Source organism: Clinocottus analis, unplaced genomic scaffold, assembly GCF_023055335.1.
Source record: "Clinocottus analis isolate CAN_PGR_092001 unplaced genomic scaffold, fCliAna1.0.p SCAF_27, whole genome shotgun sequence".
In the NCBI taxonomy this organism is placed as follows: Eukaryota; Metazoa; Chordata; class Actinopteri; order Perciformes; family Cottidae; genus Clinocottus; species Clinocottus analis.
In genome coordinates, this window is record NW_027176009.1 from 316801 (window position 1) to 331862 (window position 15062).

At 46.9% G+C, this 15062-nt stretch overlaps 1 protein-coding gene across 1 annotated transcript in view; it reads right to left on the reverse strand.

Annotated features, from left to right (window-relative positions):
• Positions 1–15062, reverse strand: part of ntn1a (netrin 1a) — a 55429-nt gene that overhangs the window by 6649 nt on the left and 33718 nt on the right. The window contains exons 4-5 of the mRNA XM_068592643.1: positions 9041–9190; positions 6459–6512 (exon numbers count right to left, since the gene is read on the reverse strand). Of these exons, the coding sequence (XP_068448744.1) occupies positions 6459–6512; positions 9041–9190 (204 nt within the window). The remainder of the gene's footprint in view (positions 1–6458; positions 6513–9040; positions 9191–15062) is intronic.

The window sequence follows — 15062 nt, forward strand, 5'->3', positions numbered from 1 at the left end:
GAAGGTGGGGGGTGTGAAAGGGGGTCAATGCCACACAAAGGGAGGTCAGGAAGGGAAAATTAGCCATCCATGAAGCGTTAGGCAGAGGACCTCTTTTTTGGGGGGGTCTACTCTGGAGCCGTGAACAAATAAATACCTCACGCAGGGAGAGGGGTCACTCAAATCTCCTCCCGTGGTAGCTTAAAGCGTAAAGTGTATTCCAGCTTGCTTCATCATCTGGATAACAACCTCGAAACGAAACTAATTCCATGTGCTCGATGATACTTGAAAAAAAAAAAAGATCACGTAGGCAGGGAAACTCAGACCGTACTGAATCTCCAAATTGGTTGTTTTAAATGATCAGAAGTATGCATTGCTGATTGTAACCAAGCCTGCCACCTGTCCATGTGGATCCATAAGGACATACATATGCTGGATATCTTTTATGATCGATTGCCTGCAGGTGAAGGAGGAAACAGCAGAGGCCTCCCTCGTACACACAAGTGATTGCCCCCTGCGTTGCTGTCACGCTGACGGCCGCGTAGCGTGTGACGTGAGGTCATATCAGAGAGAAAAAACAACTTGTTCCCCTTTCTTTTTGGCTGCTTTAGCGCTCTCCCGACTGGCGTAAATTAGATCCAGAGTATAGCGATTTGGGTTACACTTCAGTGCTGCAAGTCGTAATGAGCGTAGGTGCAAGAGAAGAAAGGGGTGGAAGAGGTGGATGGACGGCGAGCAGTGGAGGAGGAAAAGTGATGGCGGAGGAAGGACCGGAGCTTTCAGGCGGCCTGAATATGAACAAACTTCATTGTTGTGAGCAGATCTTTGCCCCATGCCTTTACTCTCCTTTATGCTCCACTTGAATGAGGTTGCCCGGGGAACACCGCGACAAGAAAAAATGCAGGAAGGGAGGAGGGAGAATGGATACTTGTGGAGAGCGAAGGGGTGGAGAGGTTGACAAAAAAAATAAATAACAAAGACAGGAGTGAAGTTTATCTTGGGGGTTGGAGGAAGAAGATGAAGAGGAGGACCAGGGATTTGAAGCGAAATCCCCAAATCAGCAAAAATTCCAAACCCGGTTGCCTCCCAAGCTGCTTGTTAGTAAATAGAGAGTAACGGAAAATAGGCAGAGTAAATGAAACAGAGGAGTCTATATGAGCTGCAGCTGATTACCATGTAAATGATGGAAGGGGGAGCTGTGGAAAGGAAGCTTTGTTTTCTCATAACCCCCCTTGATGCCATCATGATACTTCCCTTTGATAGCCTTTCGTTCCCCATTAGTGGACCCCTGAGACACAGCTCCGGGCCCCGCTGAGAGCACCCCGAGATCCCCATTTAGGGCCAGGCAGTCCCCTACCGTGAGGACAAATGTTCCCTTTGTGCGCGCGTTACAAGCAGGGGAAGTGGGAGCAGTCCTGTAGCACTGAGCTAAAATGTGCTTTGGGTGTTCTGAGTAGATGTAGTTACTACAGCGCTTTGTCTCCTGCCTTTCAGGGGCACTGAGAAGTGCGTAACTGAGAGGTGGACCTTTGCCCTCCTCCATCAAAGTGCTGTACAGCCCTTTAAGCTAATCGTTTTCATTTGGGATGCCTCTTACTGAAGCTGCTTTAGCACAGAACACAGTACTGTACAGTTCTGTGCGTCTCAGCCAAAGCTTTACGGTGGCCATGGAAGCCAAACCAGCCGGGTTTGGTTCAGCAGCCAGTGTTAGGGAGCACAGCAGAACATGGTAACACAAACCATGCCCAAAATATAACAATGGGGAGGAGTGCGTGCTTTTGTATACCCACTGCGACTTTGTTTACTGACGCTGAACAATATTCACAATCAAAACCCAACAACAGCAAAGGTAAAAGGATGAAGGACAACTGAAGTGGTTGGACTTCTTTACAATCAAACTCAAAATAGAAGAAAAAAATGCAATTCTACCAGACAAATGACGCACACATGATTTTACACAACTGAACTCCTTCAGGTAATCTAACAGGACTGGAGTGCAAACAGTTCAACATTCAGCCCAGAAAGCTGTCCACACTGCAAACTCTGCATTGTTTTGTCCTCGTGGTCCTCAAACCTTTTTCTGTCACGACCCACTTTGGAGGAAGAAAAATGTTCGGGCCTCACCTCCCCAACAACATTGGAACAAAATGTTGTAACTTTTTAAGACTCCTCCATCTGTGCTTTTTTAATTAATAGATTAAAGAAAATTAAAATCCCAAGTAAACCAGATTGCTCCATCTGACAAAACTAATAACATGTGCAATCACTTTGTTAAAACAATGCAAATAAAGTTATATATGTTTTTTTTTATTTTTTAAAAACCTGCATCTCCCCACCTGTAATACCTCCGCGCCCCACTAGAGGGTCGCACTCCATAGTTTAAGAACCACTGAGTTAAAGGAACAGCGTGAAGCATTTATGGGATATATTAACAGACCTAGTTTTCATTTGTTCATTATTACCTAAAAATATGTTAATACATTGTTAATATATAATATTTTGTTTATATCTAGCTTTGTACAGTAGCCCAGAATGGACAAACTTGACTCGAAATAGGGCCCTTGGCAATTGCACGGTTTTGGTGTGTAGTGTGACCGCGTATACGGCGGACTTACAGAGCTAGCCGGCTGTTTGCTAGCTTGCTCGCTAATCCCGCCATGCTTTCATGTCACGCTGTTCAAAGAAAATGAGCCCAACGAAGTTGCCACTCACCGGGCGATAGCGATGTGCTTTCCTACGCTTCGACAAGAGCTGAAGCATTTAATTGGTTGGACTTATTTTATCAGGCTCCCCCGTTCGTATGGAAGTTAGCCCGCTAATGGCAACAGAACACATAATATGGCCGCTGCTCCGGCCACCCTGCCATCGTTGATTTGAATGGGAATGTCTGTGCCACTGTTATTTTACACACCTTGATTACAGTTGATTTTTCAACCAAGACGCTAAAGTTCCACGTTTTTGAAACAACCAACCCCACTTCCGCAGGGTATCTGAACGCTAATTTATTGTGTCGATGCACAGATAACATCAAATGTGCCGAGGCAAATCTGACCTCAAGATGTCTCTCAAAGCCAAGGCCAGGTGTGAATCAACTGGACCTTGGATGCGTGTCTCTATTCTCAGTGTGAACGAGGCCACAGAGGCACGGCGGCATCAGAGGTGCCACAGCAGCGAGACAAGGAGGTGTAATTGACGGCCCAGGAGGAGGGCTTTCTCCCCGCGCCAGACTGATTGAGAAACAAATTGCGGCAAATAAAGCATGTAATTAGATTACGGAGCCCAGTGTGCTGCCCATGCTCTGTTCTCCTCCCGCTCACACAAGAGCCGTGAGTTTGGATCGCGTCCAGCGAGGATGAGGAGAGAAAGGAGAAAGAGTCCCCCGCTTCTTTTTTTCTTCTTTTTCCTCTCATTGTATCGTCAGAGAGAAAAAGACGGTTTGTCTTCGGGGAAGACAACAGCCAGCGAAGAGGCTGTTAGAGGTCCTGACCTGATTCTAGGTTTCCAGGTGGCGTGCCCTCAGTCCTGATGAGTTGATTCATCCTGCGTAGCTGCAACTGACGAGGTTCAGATGAGTCGACGGGGACTCGTGTTGGTTATCGGCCAAAAGGCGTGGCCACGGGGAGAGGAAAGAACCCTGCCGCGGCTGTCATGCCATCAAAAATAACGGTTCTAAGCAACGCAAAATGTACATTTTATATTGATCACAAGAATCCGGTCCTGTGTGTTTTTTTCTTCTTTCTATCTCCATTATTTCTTTCACGATTAAGCGGCGTAACAAGATCCCGCGTTGACAGCACACGGTGGAGTGGACGAGTGCTTGAACAGGGTGTGTGGAGCGAGACTCACGTCCAAAGAATCCAAGGAGGGGTCCGCCACAGATTCTGATCACTTCCAGCCTTGAACAAGACACGCACACACACGCACGCACACACACACACACATACACACACACACACACACAATAAGACTGAACCTCGTTACCCTTACGCGCCTCATCGTCATCACTCCGATTCTCCTCCTCCTCATCATCATTAGTCACTTTCACATCTTTCCATCCTGACAGGCCCGGGTTGCGGCCATCGCGGGTCATCAGCGGTTAATCTCCTCCACATTTCGCTGCCGCGCAGACGTCTCTGTCACGACCCGTGGGAGTGGCGACTCACACCATCCGTGACCTACCAGCACAATGTGTGTTTTGTCTGGGCCACACCATCGGAGGTATTCTCCATGCATTCCAGCCCTCCGTGTGGCCGAGAGGGGGAGAGCCCTGCTTGCGGGAGACAAATTAATATCCACTCTATTTTCCCTCACGCTCTCCATTCACCCCCTCCAAAAAAATACCCGCCCCCCCTCCTCCTCCTCTTCCTCCTCTTCGTTCGACTGAGGCGCAACAAGGCACCTGCCTCACAGCTGTCAGCCCATAACCCCCTGTATCACACACACACACACACACACCCGTGGACACTTTTTCCACATATATTTTTTCTAAATTTCTTAACAGATCCTCAAAGTCTTCCTCAGTTCTTCAGCATCTTCTTCCTTTTCCTTACCCGATCCGTATTGTTTTCTTCTTTGTCTCATATACTCATTCTTCTCTTTTAGTTTTTTATGCTTCTCTTTGATTATTCTAATTTCCCCATCTATTTTTTCGTCTTCATCCTTTAACTCCGTATATTATGATTGATCATGCTAATAACAACAATCATAATACTAATACTGATATTCATGTTACTAACACAGAAATAAGCATACTAATTGATTAATTCAACATAATACATTATTCTGGTGCAGGTATCCATCGGGTGGCAAATATTGTTCGATGCTCTGATGAAATCCTCTCGACAGTTTTGCGATCCCATATTAGGTGAGATGACAGCTGTTTGAATACCAGACTGCTCTGCAACCTTCTGAGGAGGCTCAGAGGTTTATGTATTTGTCCTCTGGGCCTCGAGCCCGGGTGGTCCGGTGGGACCGTCCCACCGCTCACGATGGTGACGCAGGCCGACGCAGGCCGACGCGGGACGTCCATCAAGGTGCTCCAGCTCAACCTCTCCGGGCTGAGCAGCCTTGTGTCCTCGTGTTATACACGCGAGAGGGAATTCCCAGAACTCTCTGTCGTGATTAGATTATCTTTATAGCTACACGGTCGAGGTCATAACGCTCTCTTTCAGGTTGTGTTTACATTAAATCCATCACAGGGTTTGATCAATGCGAGGATTTTTTTTAGCCTTGAACCAGGACGTTGGCACAGGCAAAGCATTCACATGAGGACAGCGAATTGGAGGGAGAGGTATGTTTTCATTCCCAAAAAAACGAAACAAATATTTTGAAAAAAGCAATCAATTTGCTGAACAACTTTGCATTTAGTCAAGTCGATAACGTAACACGCATCCTACTCCCACTGAGGTAGAGGGAAAATTTCCTCCAGCCCCAAAGTGGACAGATTCCTGACATGGGGGCCCGGAGAAACTCCAGATACTCCAGCTCGGCACCACCCACAGTGTCATGTGAAGACAAAGCGTGAAACAGAGAGAGACGAAGGAGGTGGAGGAGAGCGAAAAAGAGACTGAAAGAGAGAAGAAAGGAGGCGGAGGAGGGCTTGGGGGACCGGCGCTATCCACGTCGGCGCTGTCAATCCGAGCTGTCCGGGGAACGTCAGTGCCCAACAACAGTGCTGCAGGAGCCCCATACATACACACACATACGCACACAATATACGTGTATACCTGGGGCCTCCTGCGACTGCATGGGCGAGGTGGAGCAAATATATCGTGAGCCGGAAGATCATTTTCCACCAAGAGGGTGGAAAATGAGGGGCCAGAAGACAAAATGTGGGGACTTGTTACCAAAGGGCTTTCAGAGTTCTTGTGTGTTACGTTTGAAGCGCAAGTTGCAACCTTTTGTGCCAGATCAAATATTGAGTTACCGTTGTATAACGCTTTGAGTCTCTATAATGTTCCAAGTTCACTCACGTCACAATTTGCAATTAAAAAAAGAGATCCCATGTAAGTCAACAACCACTAGCATGTAACCAGTGAGTGCTTCCTTCCCCTCAGTCAGTCCTTCCTGCACCAGACTGGGCTCGAGGGGGTTTGGACAGATAAAATATATCGTCAAATCAAACAAACGGCTCCCGTCCTGGACGCTGCGGACCAACACCCCACTGTGCCGCAGTTAGACTGATTAATTGCGAAAGTGTGAGAGATTAAAGGAGGCACATCCCAGGGAGGCTGCTAATGGGTTTAATATTCATGAACCCCCCTCTTAATAAGCAGGGGGAAGGCCACAGGGATCCAATTTATCCTGCAGGCTGTTTATTTTATGGAAAAATATTGTGGTGAGAAGTGAAAGTGTTGGGAAATCCCTGTACATACTTCCACATCCCTCCCTCAAGGCCAGGTGGGCTTGTATGGATGAGCCTACGGATGAATATAAATAAATAAACAAATAAAGTAAATGTTTGACTCATCTGCACTCACCTGATGGCTCCTCTGTGCTGCTGGACGGGGTCGTCGGAGGTGCAACTGGAATCTCTACTCCGGGAGAAAACATGACATTGACACAAAGAGAGACCACTTTGATTATTACGTGATACACAAAGGTGTGTGTTTGTGTGCATGCAAATCAAACGACAACCTCACCTTTAAGATGATCTTTAGCAGGGTATGTGTGCAGGGTATAATGCTCTAAGTGTTTCATTTTAAACTCTTGAAGTAAACTGTTTTTCCTGCATGCCTCCACGGGGGATCTAAAAACGCTCACGCTTGAAACCCGTGATGCACGTTGTGTTTGGGAGATAGACTTTGGGTTACACTGCACAAAATTGTGTGAGAGCGTGTAAATATTAATACAGTTTTGCAGCTTTTTAACTGGACTCAATGACTCCATTCCATTGCATTACTCAAACTCATGGCTTTCTTTTTTTTCTTCAAATTGCCATAAAAACAAATGTTTCCTTCAAGAATTTAAGCTGACACAAGATGAGCGATTGACGTGCAAATGGTGATTTCAAAGGTGAAGTGTTCGGCCACAGGTTTCCTCAAAGCTCCGTGTTCTTTTTTTTCAGCACTCAAGCTTTTTGTGTTGGCTAAATGTGCAATCGTCTGATAGCAGTTATGCCTTCTTGTCAATGCTCACACAGTCATTTCTAATGGAATGGTGAGTCTGATGTGTGTAGATGTCTGTGTGTTCGTACTGTAGCAGCTCAGTGTTTTCAGGCGGTTTCATATCCAGGTTTCATGCAGGTACAGGAAAACAGTTGCGTAACGCAGGTGACTCCGTGTCGGAGCGCGGCGCCGTCACACCATAAAGCAGGTGCGTAACGGCCACGATTCACCAACAGACCAGTCCTCCTTAAAGTCTGTTTAACAATTCGCCTCGTGGTCAGTTATAGTCGGCTCATGTGCGTTAACCCGCCACTGAACGGTCGCCCTCGAAACGAGCCACAACGTAACCGTGCGCGTGCTGGCGGTCAGCTGTTTGGCCTGTGCTCATTGATCAGACAAAAAGTGACTCTCTCGCTGCGTCTCCATGTTCTATGGGTTCAAACCAGCAGATATTTATCAAACGTATTGTTCCAAAGGGGCATTTTAGGACTAAATAGTATATTTTTTTTATTTTCTTAGGGGAGGATATCATTTTTCTGTTTCATCCTTCCCTCCTGTACCTGGCTGCTGTGAATGAAACTACAACAGAGCTGTGTGATTGTCCAAAGACTTGATTCTCAGCCCTCCTCCATGCTCGTGTAACCAGGTAGGAAGTCGACGCTCAGAGAAACCATGCATGAAGAACGGCACTCTAGGAGCAGGATGGTAACGGAAGATAACACATTTTGTGTGATTGTGGGCAGAAGGGGACAGAAGGGACTCATCAAAAGTCTGCACGCAGCAGCAGTGGGTGAGGGAGGGGAGGACCACATGTGTATTAAAGATGCATGCAAAGGAGAAAGAGGTACACAACAGAGGTATTTTCAGCAGGGCGAAGGTGAAGAATCAAGTCTTTTTGATGGAGTCGGATCGGATCTTCCGCTTGCTACGCGGTGTTCATGTCGCCATAAATCAGGATCTGCCTGTTTGTTTGACTTGTGGACACGACGAGGCCCTCTCCCGTGACGAATGGGTTTGCCTAATGACAAGAAAAAACAATTGCTGCCACAAACGGCGGCGCCTCAACGAGCCCCTCGGTTGTTGTTGATGATCAGACATCTTCCATCAGCATTCAGCCGCCGGTTTTATATGATGAGCCTGCTTTTCATAACTGACCCGCGTATAGATTTATGGCTGACGCGGCTGTACTCGCAGAAGAAGATACTAAACTGTGACTCTGAGTCAAAATGAAACTTGGCATGACATCCAACCGTGGTCGGTCAAAGACTTCAACTGTCGGCTGCAAAAAGAGAGAGCCTTTAGTTCCACCGCTCGGGGATCGGGGGTTCGCTACATGTTTGACACCTCAGCTCTCACTCCGTGATCCCTTCTCTCTGCACGTGGAGATTTATCCCTCGTAAGCACTTAATTCCCGGTGTCTAATTGCAACGGCAAGAGCGCCAATTAAACTGTCCATGCAGCTTTAAGGCTTTCCTCAGGCGATGCTGCGTTTTCTCATCATCTTTAACTGCGATACGAGGCTTTGTTTTGGCTCGTAGAAGGATGCTGAGAACAAGACAGATTCTGTAATTCAACCCCTCTGAGGCACATTAGGGCTCAGAAGGCGCCGGTGTTAACGGCTCCGCGGCGTCTTTACGTTACAGTTCATGGCGACTGAGAAACAAGCCGGCACCGTGACCTTGAGGCCCAGTTTTACCGCTGTGTTTATTTAAGCCTCAGCAGATTTACTGATCAGAAAACGCATAAGTCCGGACACCGAGCGAGCAAAGAGGATTCAGGCAGTGTGTGTGTGTGTGTGTTTTGCAGCGTACTGTGTGTGTGACTTTTATGACAATGCACATGTGTGTGAGTCCCTCCCCTTTTTCTTTCTCAAATGTGTGCAACAGACTCGAGGCCAGAGGTCAAATTGTGTCCTACAGTGAGGCAGACATGGTAAAGACTTGGGTTCCACGTACTTATGCAGGGGGCAATGGGCGAGCGGCTCTGCTGGTAGCCTTTAGCGCAGCGGTTGCACGTGATACCGGTCACGCCGTCTTTACAGGGACATTGTCCTGTGGTTTGGTTACAGGTTTTGCCAGCAGCGCCCACGGGATGGCAATCACATGCTGTGAGGAAACAAAGGAAGAAAGAGAGGCACAGTGAGTGGTCTCGCGCACACCCACACGCACACACATACACACACGCGCATACATACACATACACACACACTCACACACACTCACACAAACATGTGGGGTGATACAAACTTGTGCTATCTACAGAGAGTGCAGGTGGTGCACACAGCAGTGGAGGCAACAACCATAAGAGTGCGTGAGAGACAGGTGGAGGCGTGCACACAGAGAGGCGGAACTTACTCGGGAGGAGGAAGGGGGAGGGGCCACAGCGCGACTAAAGAGAGACACATATCTTTCTGTGTCCGCACACACCTTGGCACCGTTTTGCTCATTCGTGTGTACACACCAGGTGTCATCCGAATGAATCGGAAACCCGCCAGGTTAACAGTATCGCCGACATCTCCCCAACTCCTCAGAAATGTGCCTGTTGTTTGGCTTTGGCCGCGTGGAGAAGGTCTCCCAAATGATATAATAATGGAGGATAATCCTAATTCCCTGGTTCTGATTAATGGCGGGCTTTGAACGCGCGCCCGGGACGTCTGTCACACTTCCTCCCAAACTTGGGGGGTCTATTGAACACACATGTTGCAGGAATGTAATCATTTTTCCAATTGCCCGCCCCTCCCCCAACCGATGCAGGCCCTTTCATTCATTTCACAGCCTGTCAAGTTCGTAAATCGGCGTTAAATAAAAGTTATCTGCGAGTCCCAATCCCGACAGGAGCAGCCTTGATAATCTTTCAACATTTTCCACAGCCTTCCTCGAAAAAACCTGCAAAGCCTAAAACATTTGTCATCAAACTCCCGTCACTGTATCCCTCACCCAGTGGGTGTTATCATTTCAGTTTTATTTCCTATGGAAAAGCAGTGATGTGCAGTGGTTGGCTCGGCCTCGGAGCCTTTGTCTCCCCACCCTGAAGGTTTTCTTTTCTTCTGCGTTGTGTCGCTTGTCACTCTGAAAAGCCTTCAAAGGGCATATAGCTGAATTATGTACTTTGAGATTCGGCTTTAGTGGTTTGGCCTGTTTTTGTTTTTAACCGCACCGTCTGCTTTCAACCTCTAAACAATCTGTCCGTTTCGGCCTCAGTCGCGTCGAAGTCAGCGTCTCATACGAACAAATGTCAAAACCAGTTTTAACTACAATCAAAACCCACAGGTTTCTACTGTGCAAAAATTCAATTAAATACCATAATCCGCCTGCATGGGACAGATGTCATCTGATTGGCTTTTTTCCTTTCTTTCAGTTTTGAATTTACGTCTTTTATGCGTTTAAAAAAGGCTAAAGTTTCAGCTCCAATGTCAGGTGTTCTTCGACCTGGACCGCCGATACGGTTGTTTTTCATTCAGGCTGTCCGACAGGCGTGCTCTCTGGGAGAGCCGCATTACAGCGGGGCCTCTGGGTGCGGGGAGGGGGCAACCCTGCCATAAAGTGGTAATATAATACAGAATCTGTACTCTTCATGATCGACCTAAGGGCTCCTGGAAAAGGACACAGTTGTTGTGGTTTCAGTGAGGTGTTTAGGAGAGCGCCTACTGAAGAAGTACTGCAGGGGCAAAGTCCATCATTTAGGTTTCAGCAGGCCACCTCCTCTCTATCACACTCTGGCGCTTTTATCTCTACCGGTTTCCTGTGATTTAGCTTCTGTTGAGGCTCTTATCTCTCCTCTGTGTGTGTGTGTGTGTGTGTGTGTGTGTGTGTGTGTGTGTGTGTGTGTGTATGCTGTTCGCCCTACTTATTACACTGAGCGAAGCCTCCTTGTGTATCCATTTGTACCTTTTATCAGACCAATTTGTCACCGCTTTCATTACTTGGTTGTGTCTAGAAGGAACAGCGCACACACACACACACACACACACACACACACACAAAAACGCACGCATCAGGGAGCCCAATAAACAGCGTGGAGGCCGGTGCAGCACGTCTTCGGGCCTGTAAATTTTGGAGTGTGTCAAAGCCGGTGGAGGCGCAGGAGGGCAAAGTGCGCCTCTGGTTCGGTGCTTCAGAGAGCTCCGGTTATATTTATAGAGCGTCTTCCTGGTAACCGCAGCTCTCACAGCCTCCAGATCGCCAGTAAATCAAGTTGTGCAGCACATGGCCTACAGGTGGGGAAACGCTCTCCTCCTCCTCTTCCTCCTCCTCCTCCCCGGTCCCTCGTAAGGCTGACTGTTTTGCCTCTTAGCTGCTTCCCCACACCCACCCTTGGCTGGATGACTAATTGTCCCACTCCCCGGCTTGGATGGCCCACCTGTTGGCTGAAGGGCCCGCTCACTCAGGAAGGTGCGAGTGAGAGTTTTTTTTGGGAGTTTTTTAAAGTGTGTGTCCACTTAACAGTTAAGTGGCTGCCGGCGCTCTGCGACGTGGCTGCCACAGACGGCTCGGGGAGTTACGGGAGGCGGGCAGTGAGGGGTTCCTTCTGTCTCTGTGACAGAAGTTAATGATCAGAAGTGGAGGAGCGTGGAGCAGAGCTGAACCTCAGGGATCAGCTCCCATCGTAACTGTCGCGTTTCTCGATGAAGACCGAATTCTCCAACGCCGAAAGAAGAAAGGCGCCGGGAGTATCAAAGAATAAAAAATGTCCTTCGTTGACCGGAGGGAGAGTAGATTTCAAAGGCACCCCCGGTCGAAGATTGCACAATGTGAGAATTTTGAACTTTGCCAATCGCTTACCATAAAGCTGGCGTTTGAAGTTTCAACCCACCACCGCCACCATCACCCCATCCGTTAGGTTTGTGCCAATAAGAATAATTTGTCGTCCCTGGAGTGAAGCCAAGCTCCTTGAGTCTGTGCTCTGTTATAATTAGGTTTCTGCTCCTCCACGAGTATCTTCAGAGAGCAGAACGAGACCGATGGAGTTATCTGTGGTTGGGCTCAGTAAAGGTTCCTCACAAAGAGGGTGTGTGTGCGTCTCGCTTATTGTCTTGTTTGACGTTTTATTGATCGCGGGCCCCAAAAGGTTGGATGAGAGCTTCTTCCATTGAACGATGTTTGAAGCACATGTGCGTCGCTCCTAATTGAAAACACAGATGTCCCGTGTGTGTGTGTGTGTGTGTGTGTGTGTGTGTGTGTGTGTGTGTGTGTGTGTGTGTCCTGGATGGAAATCCAAAGCTAAAAGTGAAGTTGTGTAAAACTCTATTTTTTCTAATCCCAAGCAGGAAACATTTTATATGCGGTCAATAAAACAAAATGACCTTACTGTGTCAATGGAAGACATATGCTGTTAAAAAAAACTCTGATTGAAACAGAGCATCCCTTAATACAAGCCTAATTTCCTTCTATATACGGGTCCATTTACCATTTATATGCAAAACATGTTCCTCATCATCCCACTGGTGGATGCAATTACATGACGGTTGATGTTGGGATTCCATCCGTCCCGGAACCAACGGCGTCCTGCCCGAGCTTGATTTGTATTGAGAGTAGACGGCCCTCTGAGGAGGACTAGTCCAGTACTTGGATCGGACCACTGGAGTGGTTATCGATGTCAAAACGCTGTCGACTTCACATCAAGGTGAGTTGTTAAAGGGAGACACTACTGGAGGAGACACTGTAACTAACAAGTACCACCATGACATCACCCCCAGGTGATTACTGACATTACAAGTTCTACGTCAATGTATGTTTGAGTATGCCAATGAGGCAGTGTCTTATATATATATATATATGTGTGTGTGTGTGTGTGTGTGTGTGTGTGTGTGTGTGTGTGTGTGTGTGTGTGTGTGTGTGTGTGTGTGTGTCTTATAATAAGCACATGCTTATTTGCAAAGAGACATTTGAACATTGGATGAAGTCAGGTTCAGAATGATTGTCTCATTTTGTTGAAAGTTTTTTACAGACGGAATTCTTGGATATCTTTTTATATCACTCCATAAATCTAAAAATACCCCAAACACCCACCGCTTGTACATCAAGACAATTATCATTTGTATTCCAAGATTTCTGAATTTCCTTTTTTTTTTTTTTTTTTACTTTTAGGAGGAATCTAGAAGAAAAACTAGTAGTAAAATAAAGTCTTTTTTTGCATTTGGGATGTTTTGGATGTTTTTTTTGATGAAAGCAAAATGGGTGAAAATTGGCCGGTGCATTAAAATCTTCCTCCCTTCCTGACAAACGACTATTTAACTTTCAACAATCGGTGCCTGGGTGACAGACCGCTGAGTCAACGTATCTCCGTTATACAACGGAGGCGTTGACAGACCACCCAGGGGGCTTTTTACGTTCACGCACTTCTTTGTCAAAACTGCTCCGTGTGTTTTACTCGGAGGCTTCAAACGGCGAAAGACACAAGCAAGAGCTGCTTGAAGCTCACACTGTGTTTACACTCCCGCTCAATGAGGGGTGAAGTTATAAATTTCGCCGCGGCAGCGTGGTGCGGCTCGCTCTCTTTTGACTCGCGATGGCCTCCCGTGGAAACGAGCTGCTTTCCTTTGGTGATCGCATTACGCAAGTAAAAGCAAACTCCATCCAGAGCCCATTCTCCCACCACCGCCCCACCTCTCTTTTTCAGCCCAATAAATAACCAAACCTCTTAATTGCTGTCACTTCGGCGCAGCGCTCACTCTGCTCGAGGAGCGGACAGAAAATGTGTTCTTCGGTTTGAGTTTCGACGAATTATCGTGAGTTACGATGTTTCGAAGCGGAGAGGCTTTCGACAGTATGAGTGTTTGGCGTAGAGAGGAGGATGGATGGGGAGGCGGCGGGGGGTTAGGTTCATTAACAGAGAGGGCATGAAATACAATTACGCACATCTTTAAAGGTCTCATCTGTAACTCTGTAAAATATAGTTTGCGAAAATGTTTGAATTGGCGAGAAAGAACCAGCGCATGCTCTGTATCATTTGTCAGCTCGGGGGGGTAATTACCACCGGCGCTTTATCGAGAGTCTGGTTTGATGGAACCGAATACCTCGGTCGAACTTTGGCAGCGTTTGCTTACAGTCGCAGAGTGAGAGAGGAGAGAGGCGGGAAACGTGCACAGACGCCGGCAAACTCCGCGGATGGAATCGAACAACAGAAAAAAAATAATCACACGTTCGAGCGAGCTGACGATTTCATTCGTGGTGATGAGACGTGTTTACGTTACGGCGAGAGGAAGCGAGATGATTTGCTGTTTACTCGCTTGGAGAATGATGTAGTGAGTCGATGACATGACTGCACTCCTGCTACGAGCCTGCGGGACTATAATTATCTTACAGTAATAATACAATTAGAGATCGGATTGAATTGTTTAGGGAGCCAAAACAAAGCGCCCCTATACCGTACTTTTTGGGGATTCAAGTTAACAACGGTGCAATTGTGCGTGACTGGGCTGATGATCAAGAACAATGATTACAGCTGTACCTAATGCTTATTCAAATAACTATTAACTTGTCAATTATTTATAATTGATTCATATTTTTGCTATAAAATGTAAAACAATTGTGACATAATTGCCATTGCAATGCTCTCAGTGTAGAGTTTTTCTTTTTTTAAAACAACATTGTGCATGTATTAGCAGCAGGAGAGCGAGAGAACCATGCAGAGTCAGAAAAGATGAGACAAAATCCAAAGTCCAGGACAGACAAAAATGAAGATGAAGATGAAGGATGCAGAGTTCCTGACCAGCAGCACATAACTTCCAGAGCCAGACCACATGTCTAGTTCTGCTCCATATGTCAAAGGTCCCCCACCTCGTGCATTTCTCACCTTTAAAGCATTTTTTTTCTTCACATTATATTAATCGCTCTCGACTTTGACTTCGTGACTCATGTATCCAAAGTTCCCGGCTATGAAGTTAGTCATCATGAGAGCAGATTGTCAAATTAGTAGAAAACTGATTCTAGTTTTTTTTTTATATTGCGAACGCAAACTGAAGTTTAATTTGACTCT